General features: G+C 44.7%; 1 protein-coding gene across 6 annotated transcripts in view; it reads right to left on the bottom strand.

Annotated features, from left to right (window-relative positions):
- Wwox (WW domain-containing oxidoreductase) overlaps window positions 1-25,892 on the bottom strand; it is a 927,977-nt gene that overhangs the window by 6,080 nt on the left and 896,005 nt on the right. For 2 of the 6 annotated variants that reach the window (XM_087594226.1, XM_087594243.1), the window contains one exon: window positions 1,341-1,517. In XM_087594226.1, the coding sequence (XP_087450352.1) occupies window positions 1,341-1,517 (177 nt within the window). 6 annotated transcript variants of the gene reach the window in all.

Raw genomic sequence — 25,892 nt, 5'->3', positions numbered from 1 at the left:
ATAAATTCAGAGATTGAATGGAACTTGTCCGAAGACCCAGTGACAGTCACAAATTGATAGATCCACGAGTCAGGGTAGGAAACCTCCTTCCCAAACACATGACACATATTGGCCATCTCCTCCCAGGTGCCTCTCATTTGACTCAAGCTTCCTTGCACTATTTTGTCCCCAGTCCGTACCTAGTTACAGAATGATGCCCTGATTTGGCCTAAATTAAATATACTAGCTGTCTGTATGTTCACCTGATAAATGCTCAAAGGAGATTTTTCCACTGTTGATTTAGACAGTGAACTAAATTGAAATTATATCCATTTGGATTAACCAAAAAAAAAAAAATTGAAGATTCAGCACCCAGTCCACCAATTCAACAGCAAATGACTCTTTACAAGAAGAAGAAGAAGAAGAAGAAGAAGAAGAAGAAGAAGAAGAAGAAGAAGAAGAAGAAGAAGAAGAAGAAGAAGAAGAAGAAGAAGAAGAAGAGGAGGAGGAGGAGGAGGAGGAGGAGGAGGAGAATGAGGAGGAGGAGGAGAATGAGGAGGAGGAGGAGGAGGAGGAGGGGAGGAGGAGGGAGAAGAAGAAGAAGGAGAAGAAGAAGAAGAAGAAGAAGAAGAAGAAGAAGAAGAAGAAGAAGAAGAAGAAGAAGAAGAAGAAGAAGAAGAAGAAGAAGAAGAAGAAGAAGAGGAAGTTGTTACCTGACTCAAAATGCCACCCCCAGGTACCAGATCTGCCAAGTTAAAGAACATCCTCTTTGATGATAAATATTTTCTAAGATCGAACATCAAAACCAGTGGAATAAATGGTTGCCTACACAACTCTGTATCCTGCCCACCTTCCAACAGCACTCTCATAGGAAAGCTTGCATGTGCTGGACCAGAAAGGTACGGGACTTTCAGTTTGCTTCCAGAGCCACCCCTGTTTCTTAAACTCCCATACAAATGTAGCCTTCCATAAAGACAGGCTCTGACAACCCATTAGACTTGCAAACCAACCCATCCCCCTCCTCGCAACCCCCAATAAATCCCTAGCAAATTAACTCTTACAAATTCCCAACAATTGTTTCCTCCAAAGGCCTTGAATAGTACAGGCTCAGCTCGGATACATGCAAATATTTTATGTAGACACTGAGATGTAAACTCCTTCGTATCCCTTGGGAGTTCTGCTAATGCACAGGTTGTTCTTAAGCCTTCATTACAAAAAGCCTTCATTGCAGGAGGAAAAAAAAAGTAAAGCTCTGGAGACTGGATATTTATTTACAGGCCATCCCAGTGTGAGAGAATATTCCAGAAAAGCCCTACAAAGTACACACTGGCCTTTCGCTCTGGAGAAGGGAATGTGCTTACCTGACGGTGTGACTTTGACAGTGTGTTCCAGAACTTACTTGTTACCACAAATCCTTTTGCTATACAGAGGGTCTCAGGTGTGGAAGAGCTCGGTTTTTTTTTTTCCTGGTGACTCACGAGCGAAGGTAAGGAGTGCATTCTCAGGTGTACGGACAAATCTGCAGAGCTCAGCAGTCTCTGAAGGAGAGGCACATGGCGAAATAGGCCAACTCGTCAGGCTAACTAAACACCATCAGGCGAGCACAGATAGCACCCAAAGTACAAAGCTTCCTTGAATGAGGTGAAGGACAGAAAGAACGACATTGAACTGTTCGGTGGCGGCCAAGTACCCAGAGGATCTGAGATGACCCCAGACATTTCCTCTTGCATTGAAGGAATCCAAATAAAGCACCACCAAATGAAAGTCAGATCTCTGCCAGAAGATACAGTTTTCTACAAAGGTCCCTGAGGAGTTTTGAGCCCCTGGCTGGAAGACCAGGATAGAGTGAATGCGAAAGCCCTGGAAGTGGTGCTTTTTCTAGGAGACGAAGTCTGGAACCACTGAGTTGGGGGTGTAAGGCTGGACGGAATTCTTTTTAGACCAGAAGAATAGAGCTGCCAGCCCAAGCCTTACACCTAGGGAAGGACTAGATAGCCAATCGCAACCATTCCAAGGCATCCAAAGACATGTTTGGTCTCAAAATGTGAGGCCAGGCAAGGGTTTTAATTTAACTAGTCCAGAGGGTTGGAGAGAAGAGAGACCTCTGTAGGCCGTCAGGGCTCTGTCTGCACATCAAGGATTATTCTAGACTTTCTCTCAAAATAAGCAACATACCTTTTCTATTTTCCTCATGCCTGAGACAAGCCATGAGTTCTGTGACAGAATTCTGTGTGGTCTTAAAGGACTAGCAATATGATAATTAGGATCATTTCACCTTGTGGGACCCTACGCTTCCGTGGGAGAGAGGTGGAAGGTACTCTCAATGAGGAGGGGAAAGACACGACTCAAATGTGATCTGTTAGGTTGTCTCAAAGCACGCTTATTCCACATTTCGTTTGTGCCCACCCACAATGCTCTTGGGCAATTCTCATTATATGGAAGGAAAGGTCTGGTGGTTTAGGCCTTATATACTCATGAGAGATATGCCTGGGCCTTCCCTGTTGAGTTGCCCAAAATGTGTACACCACTCAATGCAACTTATCATCCAGTTCTTTGACGGATGGAGATTTCTCTTGTGGGATGGAAATCTGATCTGGGTATCCATTCTTTCAGGACTTACTTTGATATGGCCTAACACAAGAGTCACAGAAATGTGCCACTGAAGCAAACATCTTACTAATAGCATAATGGGCCTACCGCTGTAATTTTCCAACTGGTTGGCCCACCTCCATGCCAGAGTTGAAGGGAATGATGAAGTGTTCATAAGAGATAAAAGGGAGATATTTAGCAGGTGTTAATTTGAAACATCTTACATTTCACTTCTCTAACCTCTGTTATAGCCACTTATATACATATATTTATGAATACTGTATATACATGTATGCCTCTGTATTCACCATGTATACTGAAGTAAACCTCTCAAAATGATTGCCAGGCAGAATCAATGGCTTTGGTTCTAATATAATGGGGAAAAGATGTCTTTTCAGTATAAGCGAAACCCATAGCTTCCCCCTCTTCTTCTGCATTAGAAAAGCTTCCGTCAGTTTGCCTGTCCTTTTATCTCTTCAACTAAATAAAAAACCTGACTATGTGGAGAGCAGGCAAGATTTCAGGGCACACACCTCAAACGAGCTGTTTAGATTGTTAAAGGCCAACAGGATCTACACACCTATGTCACTGATAAATTCTACAAATAAGAAATAAAAATATCGTGGTGGGGTGGGGGCGGGGGTGGTGGAAATCGCAGAGTCCCTAACATGACCACATCAAGGGAAGAAATGAATTGTTAATCTGCCGTCCCAGCATGAATTAAGAAGGCACACCTTGCCATAATTCAGCTCTCAAGGGCAGCCCTCCTACCCCCATGGCTAGCCCTGCCATGTCAAATAGGGTGCATCCTTGCTTAGCCCTGTGTGTTTTCTTGGAGAACTCCTTGGAACAGATCATTCCTCTGGCTTGAAGATGTCAGCCTTGCTAATATTTCATTTAGAACCTACAGTGGCAGAGCATCTCGTTTAGTTATTACTTCCATAATTAATGGTGATCGCCCAGGCACTGCCTTTACACAGAGAGAGCTCTTCTCGGTGGTCTACGGGCTAATGAGAAACAATAGATATTTCATTCACCAGCAGCTTGTTGCTAGTTAGTGGGAAATGATCGCGTGTGCTGTTGCTTTAATTGCCAGAGTAAATAATTCTGCCTGGGTGTTAGAGAGCATTTTAAAGCACTTGATGCAAATATACGAGAAACTAAACAAACAAAAAAAGAATTTTTTTAAAATTGCATTCTATCATGCAAATATTATCTAAATATGCATGTGCTAACTACTCAGCTACTGTATTTCAGGAAATACAACTGAGCTGCCTTTCTCTTCCCCTATGTAGACTGTAAATAACTGTAGATCTTTCTCTTGTTTCCTTATGTAAATATATGTAAATACTAACACGCTATGCATGTTGATATTCTAGGCGGTTTCAGGTACTTTTATAATCTAAAGGCATGAACTTGAACTGGTTTGTTAAACAGGGGGAAAGGGGAAAACTCTCTCGAATTCTTTAAAGCTGAATAGAAATTAAAGATTCTTCCTAGACTGGTGTGGCGTCTTTTGTTTGCTTTCTCCATGGTGAACGGACTCCTAGCCTGGGTTCTTATTTTACAGGAAGGAACCGCTGAGCACAGACAACACTTGCCCCCCCCCCCCAACCATACCTTTTTTTTTCGTTTGGATATAAGTAAATAGATAAACAAAGAGGCACTAAATAAATAAACAAACAGTTCTTTTTGTTTACTTCTTAGATGCCAAGCTCAGTCTTAAAACCCCATACCAGGGTCCCGTTCTACACATTTCAAAAAATGTAGAACCCGAGTCATGTTAGGACGGGCTACTTGTCTGAAGGTACAAAAAAGATTAAATTCCACCCAAACTCTGATTTGTTTTCCTTGCATATGTAAGATCTGTGAACTCGTTCTGAAAAGCCTAAAAGTAATATAGGTTCTGTTGCCCTACAGTTGCCATTGCAAAAGATGATCACATTTCTGTTTTTTGCCAAAGAAGTCATGAGCAAATAGGCACAGAAGTGAGCGTAGCTGTGCTTCAATAAAACTTTATTTATACGATCAGTCAACAGGCCAGATTGGGCCTACAGGTAAACATTGGTCAACTTCTGCTCTGTACATTATCAAAACTCAGTTCCTCCTCGACAGAACAGTAAGAGCTCCTTTTGAGTACGTGTGTATCTGTATTGAAGGATCTGGGGAAATACTTTGATAAACCGGAAATCATCTAGTCTGGCTCCTGGAAGTAACAACCCTCTCGGAAGAAGTCATAGAATAATGAGATGAGCAGAAACGAAATCCCCTGAGTTTATAAATCAAGCTATCTGTCTCAGACAAATGACATTGCCAGGTTTCAATTTAGTTATCTCTTATTTTTATAAATGGGGACGGAATAGGAAAGTTAAGAAAGACAAAGCAGAAGAGAGAGAGAGAGAAAAAAAAAAAAGAAACGAAAGAAACTGAACAACTCTCGTGCTTTAACGAGAGGAAAGAGGCCATTACTTCAGGTATCTATGGAAACCGGGCAGCCTGCTCACTTCTTTAATGGTTGGCAAACAGCATTAGTGTTTGAAGATGTTTTGCCCGAGTATGATGCTACGGTGTAAATGCATTAATTGACAGTTTCCTTCGGGACTTTTTTTTATTGAAGTTTTCAAACCTAATTTGACGGCACACGGAACTCTGGAGCCCTTGAAGAAAGCTGTAATGTTAGGTCTTTGGAACGCAGAGCCAGCATGGGTATAACGTACACAGAGTCGACTCTCCCTGCTGTCTCACAGCACAAGTGCAGACACAGCTTCTGCCGCCTGGGCTTTTCCACAACAAAGACCTTGAGCATTCCCCTTGGATGTGGAGAGGCCCTTTCTAACCTCCCCCAAGTGGGAATCCATAGGAACTCTTCTGTCCTGGGAGGGACTGGAGGAGGAGGGAAGATCAGGTGTCTACCCAGAGTATATAGCTGACTAAAGTCAGAAAGAGTACAGCTTCTGGCAGCTGTGTGACAAACCACTGTATTGTCATCTCTCCTACTAGGAAGGGTATAATAATTTACCTTTGACTGGATCTTGTGATGACATTGGTCTTTCCCCGAATTAGACAGCAGACACAAGTTCACAGGTAGCTACTGTCCTGTTTATTCTGGGTTAAAAGGAGGAAACAGGCAGATCAAAGTGTCTTTGTCTGTTCTTCATTTAAGGGGCTTACCAGATGGGAAAAGCATTACTACCAAGCAGCAGTCACCCTTTTCCACAGCCTTCTTCAGCATCCCTGGGCATCCTCATGCTGGATGTGAACTCCCCTGATTGGGCACCTCACTGTGAGACTAGGGAGCTTATATTCATGCCTCCAGGACACCAGCATTTGAACAACTACTAAGGGCTTTAAAACTCAAGGCAATCCCTGTGACAGCCTTTAGCAAACATTCTCTGCATCTTCAAATATCTGTCTTCAAAGACAGCCAGAGAGACATGCGCACTGATGGCGGCACCGTTGAGCGAGTGAGTATCAAATACTTACGTGAAGTAAAAGCATAGAGACTATCAGGGCTGAGAGATGGCTCAAGAGTTGAGAGCACTTACTGCTGTATCAGAGGACCACAGCTCAGCTCCCATCACCCCATTAAGTACCTCACAGACGCTTGTATGCTCAGCTCTAAGAGATCTGAAGTTTTCTTCTGGCCCATGTGCAAACACACACAATAAATACTTTTTTTAAGTGTACCGTAGATGATGGTTGCTACAGTATTCTTTTGTGACTAGTTTACATGTGTGTCTACATGGTGTGCACATGAATGCATTCACATGTAGTGTTTATGCCTACATACATGTTTGTGTTCATGCACATGCATGTGCATTTGTGTATACATATATGTACATGTTTGGTGCATGTGCATGTGGTGGCCCAAAGATAATGAGAGCTGTCCTCCTCAAGCAACCTTTCCTTTGCTCCCTAAGGCTCCACTTTCTTTTTCTGGGTAGTCTAACAAGGATTTCCAATCCCTGCCTCCCAAATGCTAGGATTAAGGGCGGCTGCCACACTTGTGAGCTTTCATATGGGCACTAAGAATCCAAATTCCATGATTTGTATTTTGTGTGGCAAGTACTTTAACCACTGAGCCATCGCCCCAGTCCCTCACCTGACCCCCAGTATTCTCACAAATGTCCTCTCTGAAGACTTTAAAGATAAAATTGGAGAGGTACATGTGTTGATTCCTAAGGAGTTTTAGTTCCAAACGTTGCAAGTAAAAAAACTGAAGCAGTTGGCTGGCTTGCTGTCCATTACAGATGCAGATGGGCATTTTCTTTCTGAAAAGAGTGAACCCATTTCCAGTGTTCTTTCTAGAAGCATCTGTGTGCTCCTCTAACAGGGCTTCTATGTCCACTTCACCCCGATTTTCTTATTTTCCCCGTTGGATACTTGCTAATAAGCAAAGGGTTGAAGAAATGGCTCAGAGGTTAAAGCATGGGCTACTCTTACATAGACCTGAGTTTCCCACATGGCTACTAACAACCATTTGTGACTTCACTTCCAAAGGATTGGATACCCACTCTTATCCTTTGTGGGCACTGTATACACAGAGCACACAGTCATTTATACAGGGGAAACAGTCACAAGCATAAAATAAAAACAAATATTTTTTAAAAGAAAGGAGAAATATAATAGTATTCTTACTGGGCTTCAGGGAAATCTCAGGGTTCCCCAGCTCAGAGTCCAGAAAGTAACTAGCAGGTCACAAGTTACCTGCTCTGTGATAATAAGTGTGGATTTGTATCAGCCCCATGGGTAGCTGATTAATTTGACTTTGGACCTTAAAGCACTGAAAACCAATGCTCACGAGTGCATTGTGGATGCCGGGGATTTGAACCCAGAACTTGCCCTGCAGGAGAAGCTGGCAGGCTGCATGGGAGTTAAATGTACAGACATAAGTTCCTTGGGTAAGTGTGTCAGAAGAGAGCCTGATACATTGTCTACCTGGGCCATTGATCCCAGTGGTTGCTGCATCCTCTCAACTCCACTCTGAACTCCATTGCCAGGTCCTTCGAACTCAACACACTCAAAGGCACCATTCCTGCCTGCAAGCATGGTGGTGCCTACACTACCCCAGGCAAACTTCATAGGATTCTGCTGACTGGCAAGGCATGGGTTAATGGCTCAGTATGTGTGGGTCACCTGGCCCTTCCGCTGGGGCAGTCTCCTGAGGACAAGACAGCTCTACTTGAAGCTCTCTTGCCCTCACAGCATAGAGAAATGCTGAACTCGGGAAAAATGTGGTACACCGAGGAACACCTTACTCTGCCTTTCCCACCTCTGGCTGCTGCACCTGATAGGATTCAGCCTCTCACAAATGTCTGGCTTGTAAAAAGGAAGGCACACAAACACCGTCTGTTACCGAGCACAGAGTCAGCGAGAATGCAAGCTGGCTGTGCACGTTGGTCCTCAGAGTGTCGTGTGGTGGTAAAAAGCCCGGTCTCTGCTGGCAGTGCCTTGACATTCAGGCTCAGGTGGCATTTACAGGACAGGCCCTTTAATACGTAGATACTATACAGGGGCCTGGATGCTTTCCCTGGCACTCTGGAGATGCCAAGGGGTCGAGGTTTTACTGAATTCTTGCAAGACTACTGTAGAGTGTTATTAACGTATTTTGTTAATAGAAAAACAAGCAAGTCATAAAGCCACTGGGCTGAGTCAGGCAGTGTGGGTAAATGCTACATGTAAACTGATGTTTACTGATAAAGACTGATGAGGTTAGATATTGATTCAATGTGGTCCCCATAACCTAAAGTTCGTTCCCTTCAGGCACTTCCTAGCCCAAGGCAACCACAGTTTCAAACATGGATTTTATCAGTAACGAGTCTTAAACAGTGTTCTAGAAACTTCTATCTCAATGCCTCATTAAACACAACAACGACTGGGCGGAGGTAGCAACGTTCTATTTTAAAGATAAGAAAACTGATAGTCAGGTAACCCACGGCTTGTGAAATACGGAGCCAGGATTTAAGTCACACAAGTCTGACCCTAGAGCTTATGAAGCCCTGGCTCACCAGAGGACTAGACCACCAGGCAGTTTATTTCTACTAGTAGAATCTTTACATACATACAGGTAAATATGCCAGCCTGTCCTCGAAAATGCTCTTGTTGAAGGGGCAAGCCTGGCACCCTACAAAGCAAAGAGAGAGGTTCGGGATTAAAAATAGGAGAGTGTAGGGGTGTAATGAAAGTCTGAGTGTCCAAGACATCAGGGTGGAGAGAGATTCGGGGTAATGTTGGAATGGGAAATCCTGGGAGAGTGAGCTATTTTTCAGGTAGCCCTAGAAATGGATCTAAATGACCCCAGGACTCACTCCTCTGACCAATCAGCTGGGCAGATCCCTTTGGCATGCAGAAGCTTCCAAAACATGGCTAAAGTACATGCTCTTAAACTGAAGGGCCTGGGGTCAGAGACAGAGAAAAACCAGATGTTTCTTCATTCTATGCCTCTGCAGCTTTGTCTAAGGCACCAAAGCACAAAGCAACCTTAGCTTTGGGTCCTTCCTGAACTGAAGAAGCAAGCAGGTTCCTACCCAGGAGACTGCATGAGAAGAGTCTATCCCTAGGACTTAGGGATGTCATAGCCCTCACTTTCAAAAACAGCACCTCAACACGTTTCCTAGAGCTCAGTGGGAGCCTTGATCTCAGGAAACAAGGAGGGTGGCTTCCAGAAGATAACATCTAAAAATGACCTTCAGCCTCAAAAGGATGGACACACATATTCATGGGTTCCCCACAGCACATATAAAGACACATGAACACGAACACACACACACACACACACACAGACACACACACACACACAGGAAACCAATGACACAGAAAAGGAAAAAGAAATAACCTTTCTCTGCTTGACTAACACTCCAAGAACACATGAATCTAGAGTGTGAGGTTGTTACAGCTACTGATTTTCACTCTGGATTTTCTTATGACAAACTCAAACTATCTCATGGCTGGCTACTTCAGGGAACATATGTTCCCATGATGACCCACCTGTGTAGGTTTTCCTGCCACCTTTTTCTCCCTGAACATATCCATGCATGAACTCCAGGCCTAGCTTTCAAGTAGGCCTGGGATGCTGCAGTGGATACTGTGATATTCTGCTGAAATGCCCATCTTGTATCAAGGTGATTTCCAGGCCACATGGCTATTTTCTTTAAAGGATGAGTCCTCTTCAGGGACTGTGCTCAACCCAAGTGAGCTTCCCTGACCTATCTAGACCCTTTCCAGGAGGCAGCCCCCATCAGCGAAACTCTCGTTTCCTTATGCCATTTGAGAGCATCTCTGAAGGGCCATTTTGGTTTCAGAGTCTGTTTGGGACTATGAGGACCACTTGTCACTCCAGCATCCCAGCTCAGTCCTTCCACCATGTGCCACATTTCCTTACAGGAGTGCATCCTAGACCATGCCCCAAGCACCCTGCCAAGGACCAGTCTTCCTCAGCTTAGAATATCCAGCCTTCAATCTTCAACCAGCAGGGTGATTGGAAAATCACCTGAAACACACTTTGCCTGCTGATTCTGCCGAGATCATGACACTCAATGCATTTGATTCATTTTAAAGATGGGACCGGATGACACACAGAACACACTCCTGCGGGGCTGGCCCACGGTCTAAACTCTAAACTCAACAGATAGCAGCCAGCTATGGTGATAGCAGAGCATCCAACGGCTTACACTCTCCACCTCCCGTGGTACCCATGCTCATCTCCCCATAGCAGGGAGCACAACTGGTTTCTGATTAAGCACAGTGGATTCGACTCAAACGTCGGTGCCTGTCTCAGAAATTAAAAGTCTAATATCTGGGGGAAATGTTTACATGGTGGTCAAGAAACCTTTGGGGGATGGAGAACGGGCGACTCCTGACTCGGCAGAGTAGGAACTCTAGAAGAGGAAGGGACAGAAATAAACCACTGCACATGCTGGAGATAGGAGGTATGTTAAGGACTGAAGGAATACCACTGTGACTTCACATGATGTCACAGAGAGGGGACACCCTCCCTCAGGACAACCAACCCACCCGTTCCTCTTCTGTGACTTTATGATACAAACACCTCTTCACTCCCAGTGTCCACTGGTCTAAGGCCGATGAGTGTGTGCTATTAGGGTACAACTTCACTAAGAAGGGGCCTAACACCTGACCCAATTTGAGGTACCCAATGGTTATTCATCAAATAGTTCTGGCAGAGGAGATAAGTAAGTGATAGTTTTTAAAAAACAGATCTATGATTTAAAAATAAAACATAAACAATATAATTCCTTGAATTACTGTCGATGTGGCTTGGGCAAAATTGTTCTCTATAAGTGGTGAGTCACATAAAGCTTCGTCTTATACAAGGCTGGCTATGAGGCAGTCAGCAGACTAAAGAAACGTGTACACTGAGCCTGTCCTACTCCTTTGTGGTCCTGGTGGAATAGAGTTGCTGTCTTCTCCCCATGTTACAGAAAACTGAGAGAGGAAACTACTTGTTCAAGCCTACATAACTCCAAATTATCAGGCCTGAGGTGTGAACTCATGCCTTGACTCTGAAGTCATGTCATACAAAAGAGAACTTAGAGCACCCCACCCAATTTGGTGGATCTTCAGGTCCTTGGGCCTTCCTTTTATCTTTGGACTTGACTTCCAGGTACACATTTCTCTAAGGCTCCTAGCCTACAAGATTTGCATTTGCCTGCAGAGAGGGTTTGAGATGGAGGGAAAATGGGATCAGGGCTGCTTCCTGGAGCCCTGCCTGTAGGCAGAGAGGGAGATGAAGTCTAACTAGAGAGAAGCACACTCTCATTTGGTCTTGGTATTTTGTTGCCTCTTTTTACTGCTGAGATGTCAGATGCTAACATGTTGCTGCCACCACAATAACCATGAGATGAATGAGAATGAATGAATGAATGAATGAATGAATAAGCAGGTAGATGTTGAATAGATGAACAAATGGGGAACTGAAAAGATGGATGGATGGATGGATGGATGGATTAATAGATAGGCAGGTGGATGGATGGATGGATGGATGGATGGATTAATAGATAGGCAGGTGAATGGATGGATGGATGGATGGATGGATGGATGGATGGATGGATGGATGGATGGGCAGGTTAATGGATGGATGGATGGATGGATGGATGGATGGATGGATGGATGGGCAGGTGGATGGATGGATGGATGGATGGATGGATGGATGGATGGATGGATAGGCAGGTAGATGGATAGATGGATCAATGAATAAATGAACTAATCAAGAACTGAACAAATAACTAGATGACCATTTGGGAGTACTGCCTGTCACATTTCAAACATTTCACACCAAAAGGGAGGCATGCTGTGGCCATGACTCACTAGTGGTCACTCAGACTTTAAAAATACACACATTCCTTGTGAGAGCTGGCAGGGGCAGTCTCTCTCCCTGGAGCAGAGCCCTCTGCCTACCTAATACAGTGTGAGGTGTTAACTACATTATCTGGAAATACCCCTATGACTAATTCCCATCCCTTATCCGGAGGAGAAGAAAATTGTCTGTAGTGCGAATGCCCCAGATTCCTGGTCAGTTTATGTAAGGAGTTTCAAGCCAATGCAGTATTTAAAGCCATTTTTAGCTTCAATCACTTGATGTGTGGTGAGCCGAGAATACCTGATCTCTTACTCCTTAAAACTCCCTGTTTTTCCACTAATTTTGTTTAAAGTGGTTGCAGCACTAAATAATTCTCCACTGAAGAGAAGGCTTATAAACATACATCCCAACGTTACACCATCTTTTTAAATAGATGCTTATTCAGTGAATTCTCCTGTTACGTCGCCTGGGCTCCTTTAGCTAGGATACTTTGGGCTGATCCCAGCCCTGCCAGGTGCTGGGTGGGTGATATTTATTTTTTGTCATGGCCTATTTGGTGGTTTTTGTACGCTGAAAACTTTTCTGCTCGTCCCAAACAGGATTAGATAGGAGCTTTCCCCAAATGATGTCTACAGCAATTGAATAAGACTTGAGCTCTGACTAACCAAAAGTAAGAAGAAAACAGGGGTGGGGGAGTGCTTTTATTAAGTAGAGAAAGAGAAAGGTCCTTTCTTCATGCCATGTAGCTACTTTGAAACACATGAAATGCTCAGAAAAGCAGAACCTCAGGGCGTCAGACACTTTCTCAGAACCTATATCCTGATTTTGCTTGCACTCTGGTTGCCTTTTCCCTCCAAGAATTAGAAATCCTACTTTGAACACCTTTCCCAGCATCTTATTGTTCGTGTGTTGGTCTTTAAATATGCGGTTTTGTTTAAATATATGGACGAACACATTCGGCTGCATTTCAAGTACGTGTAGTTACCGCCAATGGGCTAAGGATACCCACAAGTCTTGAGATTTCTTTGTGAGAGTGCGGAGAGTGAAAAGGCAGGGTATGTGTGTTGGTACAAGAAACGGACCCATTGTTGTGCTGCCAAAGAAGCCACTGCTGGGTTCTAAGAAAATGTCCTACACAAGTACAGCCAGGGAACATGATTTGATCCATGGACTGCAGTTCATGAACCATTGCTCTATAAAACTCAACGAATTAATTATCAGATGTATCTTCTAAACTATCTCCCTTCCTTGACCCAGTGGACCTGATGTTTCATTGAATCTTTATTCCAGTTTTAGCAAGTTGAAAACATCATAACATGTTGCTGTTGCACTGGGATCTGAACCTAGGGCCTTGCATACATTAGGCAAGAACGATACCTCTAAGTTACATTCCTAGCACTAAGAATTCTTTTCAAGAGTCATCTCATGCATCCTCCGATGTCCTCAAACTTAATATGACCTTGAGCTTTTGATCCTTCCACCTCCACTTTCCAAGTGCCTTGATATGAGGCCTGCACCACCATGTGTGGCTTATGCGGCGCTGGGGACTGAATCCAGGCCTTTGGCAAGTACTTTGCTTACTTAGATGTATCTTCAAGTCCACACAGTGAAGCTTCCTGGGGCTGTTGGTAGAAGGAGGTTCCCTGTGAGCTGAGCATCCAGAGATATCAATAAGTCCTGTGTAAACTTCACATCCAAGCACTAGGCAGGAATCTATGCTTAACGACTCTGACAGTTATTCTTAGTTCTGTTTTTAATCTAAAAACAATTTGCTGTGAGGTGATTCCTGTGGAAGATAAAACAGTGATGCATTTGATGCTTCCGGGTGGATGAACATCATCTTCATCCCCCTTGTATTAGATACTTTTCTCATCGTTGAGACAGAGCTTGGACAGAAGCAGTTGAAGATCTATTTGGGCTCACTGTTTCGGAGGGTATGGTCCATCATGATGTGAAAGGCCAGACAGCTGGAGTAACTCTGCCTGTGGGAGTATGTGGCCACTATATTTCATGTCCATCATGGCTAGAAAGCTTAAACTGGGCTATACCTTCAAAGGTTCACCCACAGTGACCCACCTCAGGTAGCTAGCTAGGCTTGACATTCTGCAGGTTCCGTAACTCCCTCAAACAATGTTACCAGGTTAGTATCAAGTGTTTAAACACAAGGACCTGTAAGGGACTCAAACATTAAATATCCTCTATCCCCATTGCACTCCATATCAAAATTAAGGAATCTATAAGGAGTTAAATCACACACAAAAAAGACACTTTGCTTAGATCAATTTCAAGATGGAAAACAGCTGCCCAAACTCTCCTCATGGGAAGGAGGCAACAATTTTGTGTTCGGAAGATTCCAATGCAAACAAGCAAATCAGGGAGACAGGATGGAAGATCCACCATCTCCTGCTTCTCATGTCCAGTGGCCAGCAACTCTTAGAAAAGAATCTCGGGCCCCTTTGATTGAAAGAGGAACTGCTACGAATAAATGTTCTTTGAGAAATATGCTGTGTAGTCTGTTGACCCAGGTCTTCTGGAAGCCAACACATCATACTGCCTAGAAAATTCCCCAAGGAGCTGGGTAAAAGCACTTGCCACACAGGTTCAAATCCCAAAATAAATCAAGTAAAAGCCAACCTCAATAATGTGAGCATCTGTAACTTCAACCCTCTTAAGGCTGGATGGGTGTCAGAGACTGAAGCATTCCCAGGAGTTCTCACTCCAGCTACCTCACAGTGCATGGTAGAAAAACAGCAACGGTAGCCCACCTCACAGCATGGTAGAAAAATGAAGACTGACACCAGAGCTTATCCTCTGACCTCCACATGTGCGCCGGGGCACACGTGTACCTACACTGACACACATAAATGTGTGCCCGTGTGCACACATACATAAAGACAAAGCTCGGAGCCCAGCTGCCACCAATGTCCCCCGTTTATGCAGTTTTCTTCTCTGTATAGTAATTCTTTCATTGTCATTAGCAAGTCTCTGTTAACTCTTGAGCATAGACTTTGAAGACTTTCCACTATGTGTCACAATATAGATTTGAATGCAATAAAGACTATAATTATTAAGCATTTGTGAGAAGCAATATTTTCCCTCTGGTGCACGTTAGCTCGGCTACTCATGAGCAGTGTGGGCACTAATACCAAGGTTGCTGCCTGCACCCTCAGTGCCTTCTCCATGATGGAAATGGGGAAGCAAGAGGTGAGAGCTCCGAGCGCGGTCAGGACAACCCACCCCACTCTCCATCCATGACCTCTGGAGAGCGATGAGAATTTGGAACTAAAAGTGGCGATCTGCTGGCATGGGTTAAACATCCTGCTTCTGTGGAAGGAGATTTGAAAGGCTCAACCCAGCACACGAGACTGCGCGTCCTAGAGAGCCCGCTTGGCAACAGATGGCTCGCAAGGGCTGAATTGCTGTATAAACATTTAACTGAAAGTTTGATCTCCTAAGTGTGGAAAATTAAGCAAAACAAAAGGAAAATGATTCTCAGAGGCGCGTCAATTAGCAATTTGTAATTTCTCTGACAATGCATGCTGTGCCCCGTACCCATGCAAACATCCTCCAGGAAAGGAAATCTGGAAATCTTGAAAAGAAATCCAGAAACTAAAAGAAGTCATATGATTGCTGAGAGAGAGAGAGAGAGAGAGAGAGAGAGAGAGAGAGAGAGAGAGAGAGAGAGCATATCGAGTGGGAACATGTTCTTAGCAGCAATCACAACTCCGGAGCTCTGTCTGAAACCACAGACAAGGAGTCACCCAGCACCTGCCTCCCAGACCTTTCCTCTCCAGCACAAAGGATAGAAGGGGACTCTTCCAGTTTGGTTTCATCCAGCTCTGCTCTACGTACCCTCATCCCTTCCTGTCTCCAGCTCTGGATTTGTGTGTGTGTGTGTGTGTGTGTGTGTGTGTGTGTGTGTGTGTGTGTGTGCGCTTGTGAGTGTGTATCCACGGCACATGCTAGAAAACGGATACAGGAAAGAAGAGCTGCACTTTACTACTGTCCATTGTGAGCCACCCCGTGGAGAATGGAGAGCCACGCGGGAAGTGGGAGGACTGGTGCCTGAAGAGCACCATTGCACCCAGGGAGTAAGCTTCACTATGTCTGAAGCCCACGTCCCACACACAGAGAGCATTCGCCCTGAGGCAGACTCAATTGTAGTTTTCGTTGTCACTTTTGTTTGTTTGTTTTATAATATAAAAGAAAGGGAAAAAATCTTTAGGGACTAGAGAAAAATGTAGTGCCTGGAAGTATTCAATCAATGCTTATGAAATCAATGTTTGGAGCCCTGATCTAGCCCCATTTCTGCGGCTGTGAGAGAAACACTCTGAATAAAAGCAATTTAGGTGAAGGAAATGGTTCATTCGGTTTACAGTTCCAGGCTCTACTCCACTACTTAGTGTAAGTTACTGAGGCAGGCGCTTGTGACAGCTGGTCTCACTCAGCACATTCGCAGTCAAGAGCAAAGGTGCATGTGCCCTTGCTGTCAACTGGCTCGTTCATTATATACTCAGCTAGCTTTCCTCTCACGCAGCTCAGGACCACCTGCCTAGGGAATGGTGCTGCTCACAATGGGTTGGCTCTTTCTCCATCAGTGAACAAGCAGGACATCCTCAGCACATAAGACCCGAGGCCAGCCTGCTCTAGATAATCTCTCATCGAGCCTCTCTTCCCAGGAGAATCTAGGTCCTGTCAAGTTGTCAGTAAAAACTGACCGGCAGAGATGCTAAAATATGATTGGTAGCAATTTACGTCATCGAATCACTGGAGGAAGTTTGATTAACTTTCATGGAAACTCCATGATACATGGAAGCAGAAGATTTGGTTATCCTCAGAGATATGGAAAGATTTTTTAGACCTGCCTGGACTACATGAAACCATGTCTAAAACTACAAACAAAACAAAACAAAACAAATGACTGATGCTACATTGTGAGCATTATTATTGACCACCATAAGGAGGAGGGTGCAAGTCTCTCCTATTTAAGGAATTGTCCCAGAGTCATCTTAGTAAGTGGGGTTTGAACCCAGGCAGTTGAGTATGTGAGTCTAGAATTTCCACTCAAATGTAAGAGACTTCTCAGAGTTCCAGATTCTGCTCTGCGCACTTAATATTCTTGTCTTTCATGGAGTCATCTGCGTTCTCTCCAGCAGCCCTGGTTTTGAGGTTGCATTGCAATTCTTTGACACTTGTCAGACTACACGCATCCTTTGGGTTTAGGAAAAGATCATGTGGTGATCCTGCAGTAACATGTTAACTCCCTGAAAACTCAGCCCAAGGGAGAAAAATAGGGCCAGGAATCGAGGAGTAAGATTGAAGATCATGTTTCCTTACAGTTGAGTTTCCTCAATCTTTACAGAAACCGGGTGGACTAACAAGAGGAAGTGCCTTGCTCAACACATCAGATTTTCTAAAATGGCAACTGTTCTGTCAGAATTAGCGAGAGTACTACCATTACCACTTGCTACAACCGAATGACCTATGCCTCGGGGTGTTGGTTATTTGAAAACAGACATAATTACGTAAGGTGAAATCACAGTGGAGTAGGATGGACCCTTGATCCTGTAAGGCTGCTGTCCTAGAAAGTAGAGGAGACTCACACACAGAGGAGGCTGTATGGACAGAGAGGCAAAGGAGCACCAAGAACCACCAAGGAGGCAGCAGAAGCTGGAAGAATCAGAAGGGTCCCCTAGAAACCTCAGAGGAAGTTTGGACCTGCCAGGGCCTGGACCTTGGACTTCAGCACTTGGGGTCACAAGTTTCTGCTTTATGTGCATCCAGCTTATAGGTTCGGAGTGTAATTCTCAGTCTAAGTATCTGTGGACCAAGAGGCATTATGGTTATTCTTAGGGAGCCCCAAGCCTCTCCTTGTCAACCTCAGATACTCAGTGTAGTCCTGAGTATATTCTAGAATGCTCATGCCTTGAGTCATAGGGAAGACCATGTATACAGGTCATGTGAAGGATCCAGAAAGAGTTTGGCTACATACTCAAGGACATCGGGTGTATTAATAACATACACACACACACACACACACACACACACACACACACACACACACGGGGGTGGGTTGGGAGAGAGACAAACAGACAGAGATAGACAGAGAGAGAGAGAGAGAGGAAGAGACAGACAGACAGATAGATAGACAAACAGACACAGGAGGTATCTCCTGTCTGTATGCATCTTTTTATTGGATATTTTCTTTATTTACATTCAAAATGTTATCCCCTTTCCTAGTTTCCCCTCCAGAAACCCCCCATCCCATCCACCCAACCCCTGCTTCCATGAGGGTGCTCACCTACCCACCCACTCCCTCCCACCTCCCCACCCTGGCATTCCCCTACACTGGAACATTGAGTCTTCATAGGACTGAGCACCTCTCCTCCCACTGATGCCCAACAAGGGCATCCTCTGCTACATATGCAGCTAGAGCCATGGGTTTAGTTCCTGGGAACTCTGGGTTGTCTGGTTGGTTGATATTGTTGTTCTTCCTATGGAGTTGCAAAATACTTTTCCCTAATGTCAGCCCTGAGCAAGGCTCTGAGCCCTAATATCAGTGCCTGAGCTTCAATATTTTCTTCTTCACGTTGCTTTCTAGAACTCAGAAGAGTCCTTCCTCTTACAAGGCAGTGACCAAAGCTACACATCCCATGACCTGTGGACACTCTCATCCATCCTCAGCTTCATTTCTTCCCTTATTCCTTCTACTCACACCCTTCTTCCACCATCATGAAGATGAAACCCCATAACAACGTCTGTCAAATACACATTCATTATCAGACATTTCACACAAGGCCCTGCTCTGGTCCTGCCACCCACCATGAAAGATGGCGATGTGCTCATCTGACAGGGATCAGTGCAGAAAGGCCCCCATCTGATCTGTAGTTAACCCAGTAACAAATGGATTGTGTGTAGTTGGGATGGGCCTCGAGGATGTCCCTTTTATTTAACAAACAGTAAGTACAGGAAGAATTTTTCAAGGAATAAAAGGCCCTCATTAGGAAATTATGGTCAAATTCACTTTAGTGTAACCTTTTTGCAAGATACTATAAATAAGTAGGGTGGGAAGGCAGACTGTTCACCACTAAAGTAGTAAAGCTGGGTGAGGTTGGAGGTTGGTTTCTCAGGGAAATTTCCTCCCCTTTGATTGGATATATGGAGTTTCCTGTCTGACTCAGTGGCTTGACCAGAGCACAGTGCTGTTTAGGACTAACTCTCAACTCAAGTATTCTGAATGCAAGAAAATAACCAACTCTCCCTTTGATTCGTAGAGGGGAAGGGACTCCTCCCTTTCGGCCTTGCAAACAGGTCAATAGTTCAAGAAATTACATCTGTAGTTTTTCTTGTCTCTAGGTTTCTAGGTGCACAAGGAGACCAGAAGGAGGGAGTCCAGTCTCCCAGTCAATTATTTTTGTTTCCTGATTCTTATAAACAACATTAATGTTAATGTTAACAGTCCTAACCTCGTAATTTGTTAACGTTTAAAAGAGGCCCCTTAGAGCCAACAACTCTCCAAAAATAACCATTCCTTCATGCTTTCTTGACTGATAACTTTTCATCACCCCCCCCCCCCGCCCCATACCAGAGCCAACTGTATCTTTGCCAGGAGCATGGGGAAATGGGAATGAAATTAGCTGGGAGAGTTATCTACCCTGGCTGCCTTTGGTACCTCCTCTTTCTAGCTGCTATCTTTGTCTCTCAAGACTCCTCCTCTTCTGGGAAAGGTGGTTCAAGCCCAGGGTCAGATGAGTCACCAAGGTGTCGGGTGGTTGAGCCAAGAGGAGAAACCATCTTGATTCCCAGGAGAAGCAGGTACAGGCTGGCACTGGGGATGGGGGAGGTTGGTATTGCAATTATAAAGCCTGGTCAGGGATCTAGGTTAAGAACCATAAGGACAAGAGCCTAGCCAATGTCCTTTGGTCAGTGCACAACAAGAATGGTGGGTGTAGATATGAAGGGCATGGAGGCTGGTATTCTGGGTATTTCACATAAGCAAGCATGTCAAGTTCTGGTCTCTGGCCTTACAGCCTTGCTTGGATGCTTCCTACATTGTTACTGCTTCCCATCGTGTGGCATACTGAGAAGCTTGGGTTGAACAGGTGAATGGTAGATCCTCTGTGCAAAACCATTTCTTGTGGCTCCTTCTGTCTAGACTCCTGACTAATTCAGGCCTGCCTCCATGCGTCTGAGCGATTCAAATCTAAGGTGCAGGCAGCAGCAGCGTTGGGAAGGGCAAGGTTTCCAGATGAGATTCAGATGATCTTACACTGACTGCTGGTAATGGTGGCTACTTTGCCCCCAGTCCCTGGAGAACCCCTGACAGTGCCTGTGTTTGCCTCCTCCAGAGAAAGCTCTGGTGAAGAAGTATCCTACAGACAGCCACGGAGATGAGGAGGCTGGTAGAAGTGGGAGGTACCACTGGGCTAGGGACATACCTTATTGCCGTGACCTAATAATACCTGATAAGCATCAGGAATAAAGTGGAAGGGTTTATTTGGGCTTACAGTGTGAAGAGATACTATTCATTATGGATTGTGAGGAAGACATGGAGGTGGGAGCGTGAGACAGCTGGTCACACTGTGTCCATTGTCAGAGAACCCAGAATGAACAGGAAGTGGGCTGGCCTTTAAAACCTTAAGCCTCACCACAAAGTGACCTACTTCACCCATGGGAGCTCATGGGTGATATCTCACATTCCAACCATAACAGCTACCAAATCGTGGCTCTGGAGTCATCCTGCTGGAGACCTCCAAGGACATGAATGAGAGCAGCAGTGAGAGAAGGTGATGGAGTCAGTGAGGCTCGAAGGAAGGAGCAAAGACTTGAAAGGCACAAAGATATGGATCTGTATCCCAGCTCTGACATTATCCTGGTTGGGATTTGTCTGCTTGGCATGGACATCTGGGAAGAGGAAATCTCAACTGAGGAATTGCTTCATCAGACTGACCATTAGGAAAGCCAGTTGGAGACATTTTCTTGATTCATAGTTGGTGTGGGAGGGCTCAGTCCACTGTGAGTGGCGCCATTCCTTAGCAGGTGTGCCTGGGCTATGTAGATCTGCTTTCTTAAGCAGACTGAGCAAACTATAGGGAGCAAGCCAATAAACAGCATTCATCCCTCCATGACCTTTGCACTAGTTGCTGCCTTTGGATTCCTGCCCTGACTTCCTTTCTTGAAGAACTATATGTTATATGATGAAATAAATACCTTCCCTTCTTCAAGTTGTGTCCAGTGTCAATCTTTATTGCAGCAATAGAAAGCAAACCAAGACAGATATTGGTCCAGCTTTGAGGGGTATGAAGAATGAGCTGTGATTCACAAGATTTCAGAACCACTAAAAGGAAAACTTAATTTATTAGGGCACCCTCTCAATAGCTTTCAGGTTCACAAGAGGAGATGATATGTTGTGTGCCTCCATTTCCTCATCTGTAAAGTGGGTACAATAGGAGGACATTCCTCAGTGGACTGTTAAGGCTATTAGATAATCTAAACAAGGCAAATCCATATAGTTATTGATCACATTTGCTCTGTGGGTAGCATTAGCACCACTCAGTGTTCACAATGAAACACAGTCATCCAGCTAAGATTCACGGCAGATAAACTCTCAGTGCTACCCAAGAGGATTATGGGAGCAGTAAATGGCTCCAGAGATTATAGGGACCACGCCAGTTTCAGAAACATAAGACCTGAACATGTGTTTTTTTCAACAGAGGAAACAATTTGCTTAGTATCTTTGCGCCCAACTTCTGTCTACTCACCAGAATGGTCTGTATGTCATATCTGGTAGCACTTGTTAGCACAGTGCCCAGCAAGATACATCTTCCTCTTCATTCTTTACTTTCTTCTAGTCTGTCCTTCTGAGGACAAAGGACAAAGACCAGGATGTTGTAGGCATTACCTGCACCACACAGTTAGCCTGGCTTTGTGACCCCATTAGATTCTCAAGGGAAGAAAGGCAATACAACTTTCTGGACACCCACAGGCAGTGCGTAGGGCCAGCTTGGGACCACCAGGGTCTTCTCTTTTAGGAGTCTGGCTTTCTTCTTCAGGCTGGAGGCTTCTAGCTTTGGTTGTACATGTACCCTGGCCAACAGTGGAGTGTTCTCAATGACTACTAGACAGGACCACCACAACGAACCAGGTGAAGAACATGACCCCTTCTCCTGGAGTATGTGCATCAACTCCATGTGTGCTGATCTACTCTACCACATATATCTAACTTTCTCTGCTCTTCTGCACTTAAAGCCCCTACCCCCCAATCCTAGCCTGCTTTCCTGTGATCTGTGCTGCACTCAAAGCCCCTACCCCCCAATCCTAGCCTGCTTTCCTGTGATCTGTGCCAGCCTAGAGATGGTTGTCAAAAGTTCTTTTGCCCAGCTGGAATCATAGAAAACACAAGGAGAGCCAATTGTGGGTATTTTTGTACACACACACACACACACACACACACACACACACACACACACATCCCACATAACGCTTGTTCTTTGCCAAACACACACTAACTCAGAAACAGAAACTCATTTACCCTCGCAACAAAATGATGCACCAGGCACTATAATTAGCTCATATTTATAGTAAAATAAAGACATAAAGAGGTTAATAACATGGCCAAGGTCACAAGCTCGCAAGAAGAGAGGTCAGGGTTTGAACCCAGTCCTCCTGGCTCCAGAATCCTGGCTTTTAAACACTCTGTTACTCTACTTTAAAACCACGAATAACCCTGCTAACCCCATTATAATAGGCCCTGCTAATTACTTTCCCTCCCTCCTCTCCCTCCAATCCCAGCAGAGAACCACTACATTATCATGGAGGTCTTACAGGAGAAGCCTGTGCATCAAGATGCCATGTGTTTAAGACAGACATGGGATTAAGGACAAAAAACAAATTCAAGTACTGAGGTGGCAATTTACGGGTGACAAAGGGAGATGGGTATGCAACACGAACATGAAATCTTGGTTTGCTAGATGACCAGCATCATGCTGGGACCACAAGCTCTTTACAGGGTGGTAGACTCTGGGGCTATAATCAGGAAGACGGCCCCTGTTGGGAAACAATGGTTATAAGCAGAAGATTAAGACAAAAGATGGGAATGAACCATGAGCCCCCAGAAAACCCCCCCATCTCCCCCAGCTGGTTGGAATGGACAGAGGTCGTCCTCGAGATGAACGAATACCCCGAGATGCCCTTTAGCTCCATATCATTTGTCTCCTGCAGAACCTACTGTCTGCCTGAGGATGGTGGGTAGGATCATTTAGTAGCTGCTGCTACTAAAAATAAATACATCTCCACAAAAGTAAGTCCAGAGACAGTGGGATCACTTCAGCTAAGAGTCATCATGGTAGTGGGAAGTAGCAGAAGCTTGAGGCAGCCGGTCACTTCGCATCCACAGTCGGGAAGCAGAGAGAACAACTGCCCACCTCACTCCCTCCTTTCAATTCAGCCAAGGATTCCAGCCCGAGGAAATGGTGCTGCCCACAGTTCAGGTGGGTCCTCTCGCCTAATCTGGAAACCCCTCACAAGGTGCTCAGGGATTTGTCTCCTGGGTCCTTCTAGTTCCTCTCCAGTTGACAGTCAGTATGAACCATCATGACTACTGAGCTTGGGTCAGGTTCAGTGTCAGGGTCACTGTAATGTTAACAAGCAAGAAACAGAGTCATTCGTAGAGTTTATGCAACAGTTGGAAAGAGTCACAGATGTCTTGAGATACAACTGTTGACCCAACCTGTCCTGGGATTATCGGTATCTTGAGACTTGGAAAAAACCTTTCAATCCCTCTGTGGCCTCTGGCTAGCAGTCCTACTTCTAGGTCCAAAGGAGGACAAAGAACTGTGCAGAAAGGGGTTCATCCTAGCTGTGTTTTAAAAAGAACGGAACTGGAAGCCGCCCAAAGGCGCTGTGATAAGGGAAATGTCGAGTCAACTTTGGAACGCACTGGAGAGCTGGGCGGTCAGTTAAAAAAGAAACAAAACAAAGCCTTTGCAAAGAGTTTTTGATAATATGAGAAGTGCTTGCTTGTGTGTACGCTGAGTAAAAAACACGAGGCCAAATTACCAAAGGTCACTTGACCTTTGACCCAGAAATCAGACAGTACTTTGAGAATCTATCCTACGAAATTAAAAACAGCGATGCATTAGGACTAATGCATAAACAGGCGTGCTGTTGTGATCTTTCTAAGAGCTTAAGCAATAACAATAGGAAAACTAAGACTGAACAGTGGGCGCTGACAGACAGTGCTTGACTTGATTGGGGTCACTTTGTGTCACAGACCAGTATGTAGCCATTACATGAAAACCTCATCTGTATGTGTGCTATATGTATTTTTAACCAATAAGAACATGTTTTACACAGCACAGCACACACACACACACACACACACACACACACACACACAAATGCATTCACACCCTGCATATTTCTGTGGTCACAAAATGTCTATTATTGACATAGTGAAAGGGACTAACATAACTTTTCTTTCTATGGTGCCACTTTGTTAGCTGTCTTTCATGATCTCAATAATTAACATCACAGTATAAAAATCCTAACACGTTTTAGAAACAAGGTGCCCACTATGATCTCTGTAATGAAATGTGTGGGTCTGTGAGTGGGGAAGGTACGTGGGATGTCCTCATGTGCTCTGTTGCTTGTTATTTTTAAGTATTGTAAAGAGACGTGGTGGCTAGTTTATTAATGTGTGTGCTTTTCTGTAGTTTTTATATTTTCTAAATTCTCCATTTTGGAGAGGGAGTAAAGGCAGGAAGGGAGGGGGGAAGAGAGGAGGGAGAGGATGAAGGGGCAGAGAGAGTGAGAGTAAGAGAGAGCAAGAGAGAGATAGATCAAGAGAGAGCAAGACAGAGAGAAAGCAAGAGGGAGAGAGAGAGGAGTGAGGGTGAATGAGTATGTAAATTAAGCAAATACATGAAGTTGATGGTTGTTTCCGGTTTTCTCTCCACACCTTCAGTGGTTCTGGATCCCTGCTCACACTATGCCACCTACGCCTTGCTGCTCTCCTTGGTGTGAGAATCAGCACAGAGGCTTAGGAAGACACACAGCTAACCTGCTTGCAGAGGCAGCAGAAACAGCACCGCTGTACTGCACGCATGGCTTATGTGCGTTCTGTAAGGGGAGGGGGGAGACACTCTGGAGTTAAAATCTGATGAAGAAATAAAGCTGTGAACAGGGCAGATTTACAGTATTCAGATTACTATTGATCCATGTGGAACACAACTAATAAAAGCCTTCCTCGCATGACTTTTTGCATCGTGTTCGCCTAAGCAAATTATCTCCAATAAACAAATATTACAAGGACCCAAGGAAAAATGCCAGTCTATAAATTATGGTGCTCATGTGCTCTCCCTGTCTCTCTCTGACTCTGTCTCTGTCTCTCTCTGTCTCTGTCTCTCTGTCTCTCTCTGACTCTGTCTCTGTCTCTCTATCTCTGTCTCTCTCTGTCTCTCTCTGTCTCTCTGTCTCTCTCTCTCTCTCTCTCTCTCTCTCTCTCTCTCTCTTTCTGACTCTGTCTCCGTCTCTCTCTGTCTGTCTCTGTCTCTCTCCTTGTCTCCCTGTTGCTCAGATCTCCTTCACTCCTCTTTGGATTGAAACTAGGGTTAGCCACTCACATTTATTTTTGTGTGTTCTTTCCCCAAATGTTCCGATTACGCAAGTCTCTTTGAGCACAGCTGAAGACCATTCCTCCTCCCACGAGGTATAATCTCATGACTGAATTCCATGTTGTAACAAACAATCCAACAAAATCCAAAAGACAACAATTGCCCTCTAAGGGGCAATGAAAAGGAGGGCAATAAACCTACCCTAAGATCCCCAAAACATGAACTCTTAACCTGGGCCTGCTTCCTTGCCTGTGTGACCTTGAGTAGGTATGTACTTCTGAGCCAAACCAAAACAAGTTTATAAGCAAATGCATGATGGTTTCCGGTTTTGTCTCCACACCTTCAGCGGTTCTGGATCCCTGCTCACACCATGCCACCTACCCCTTGCTGCTCTC

This window comes from Rattus norvegicus, chromosome 19 (genome assembly GCF_021556685.1).
Source record: "Rattus norvegicus strain SHRSP/BbbUtx chromosome 19, alternate assembly SHRSP_T2T, whole genome shotgun sequence".
Lineage (NCBI taxonomy): Eukaryota > Metazoa > Chordata > Mammalia > Rodentia > Muridae > Rattus > Rattus norvegicus.
The sequence above is the reverse complement of the archived record's forward strand: the minus strand, read 5'-3'. Positions and strand labels throughout refer to the sequence as shown.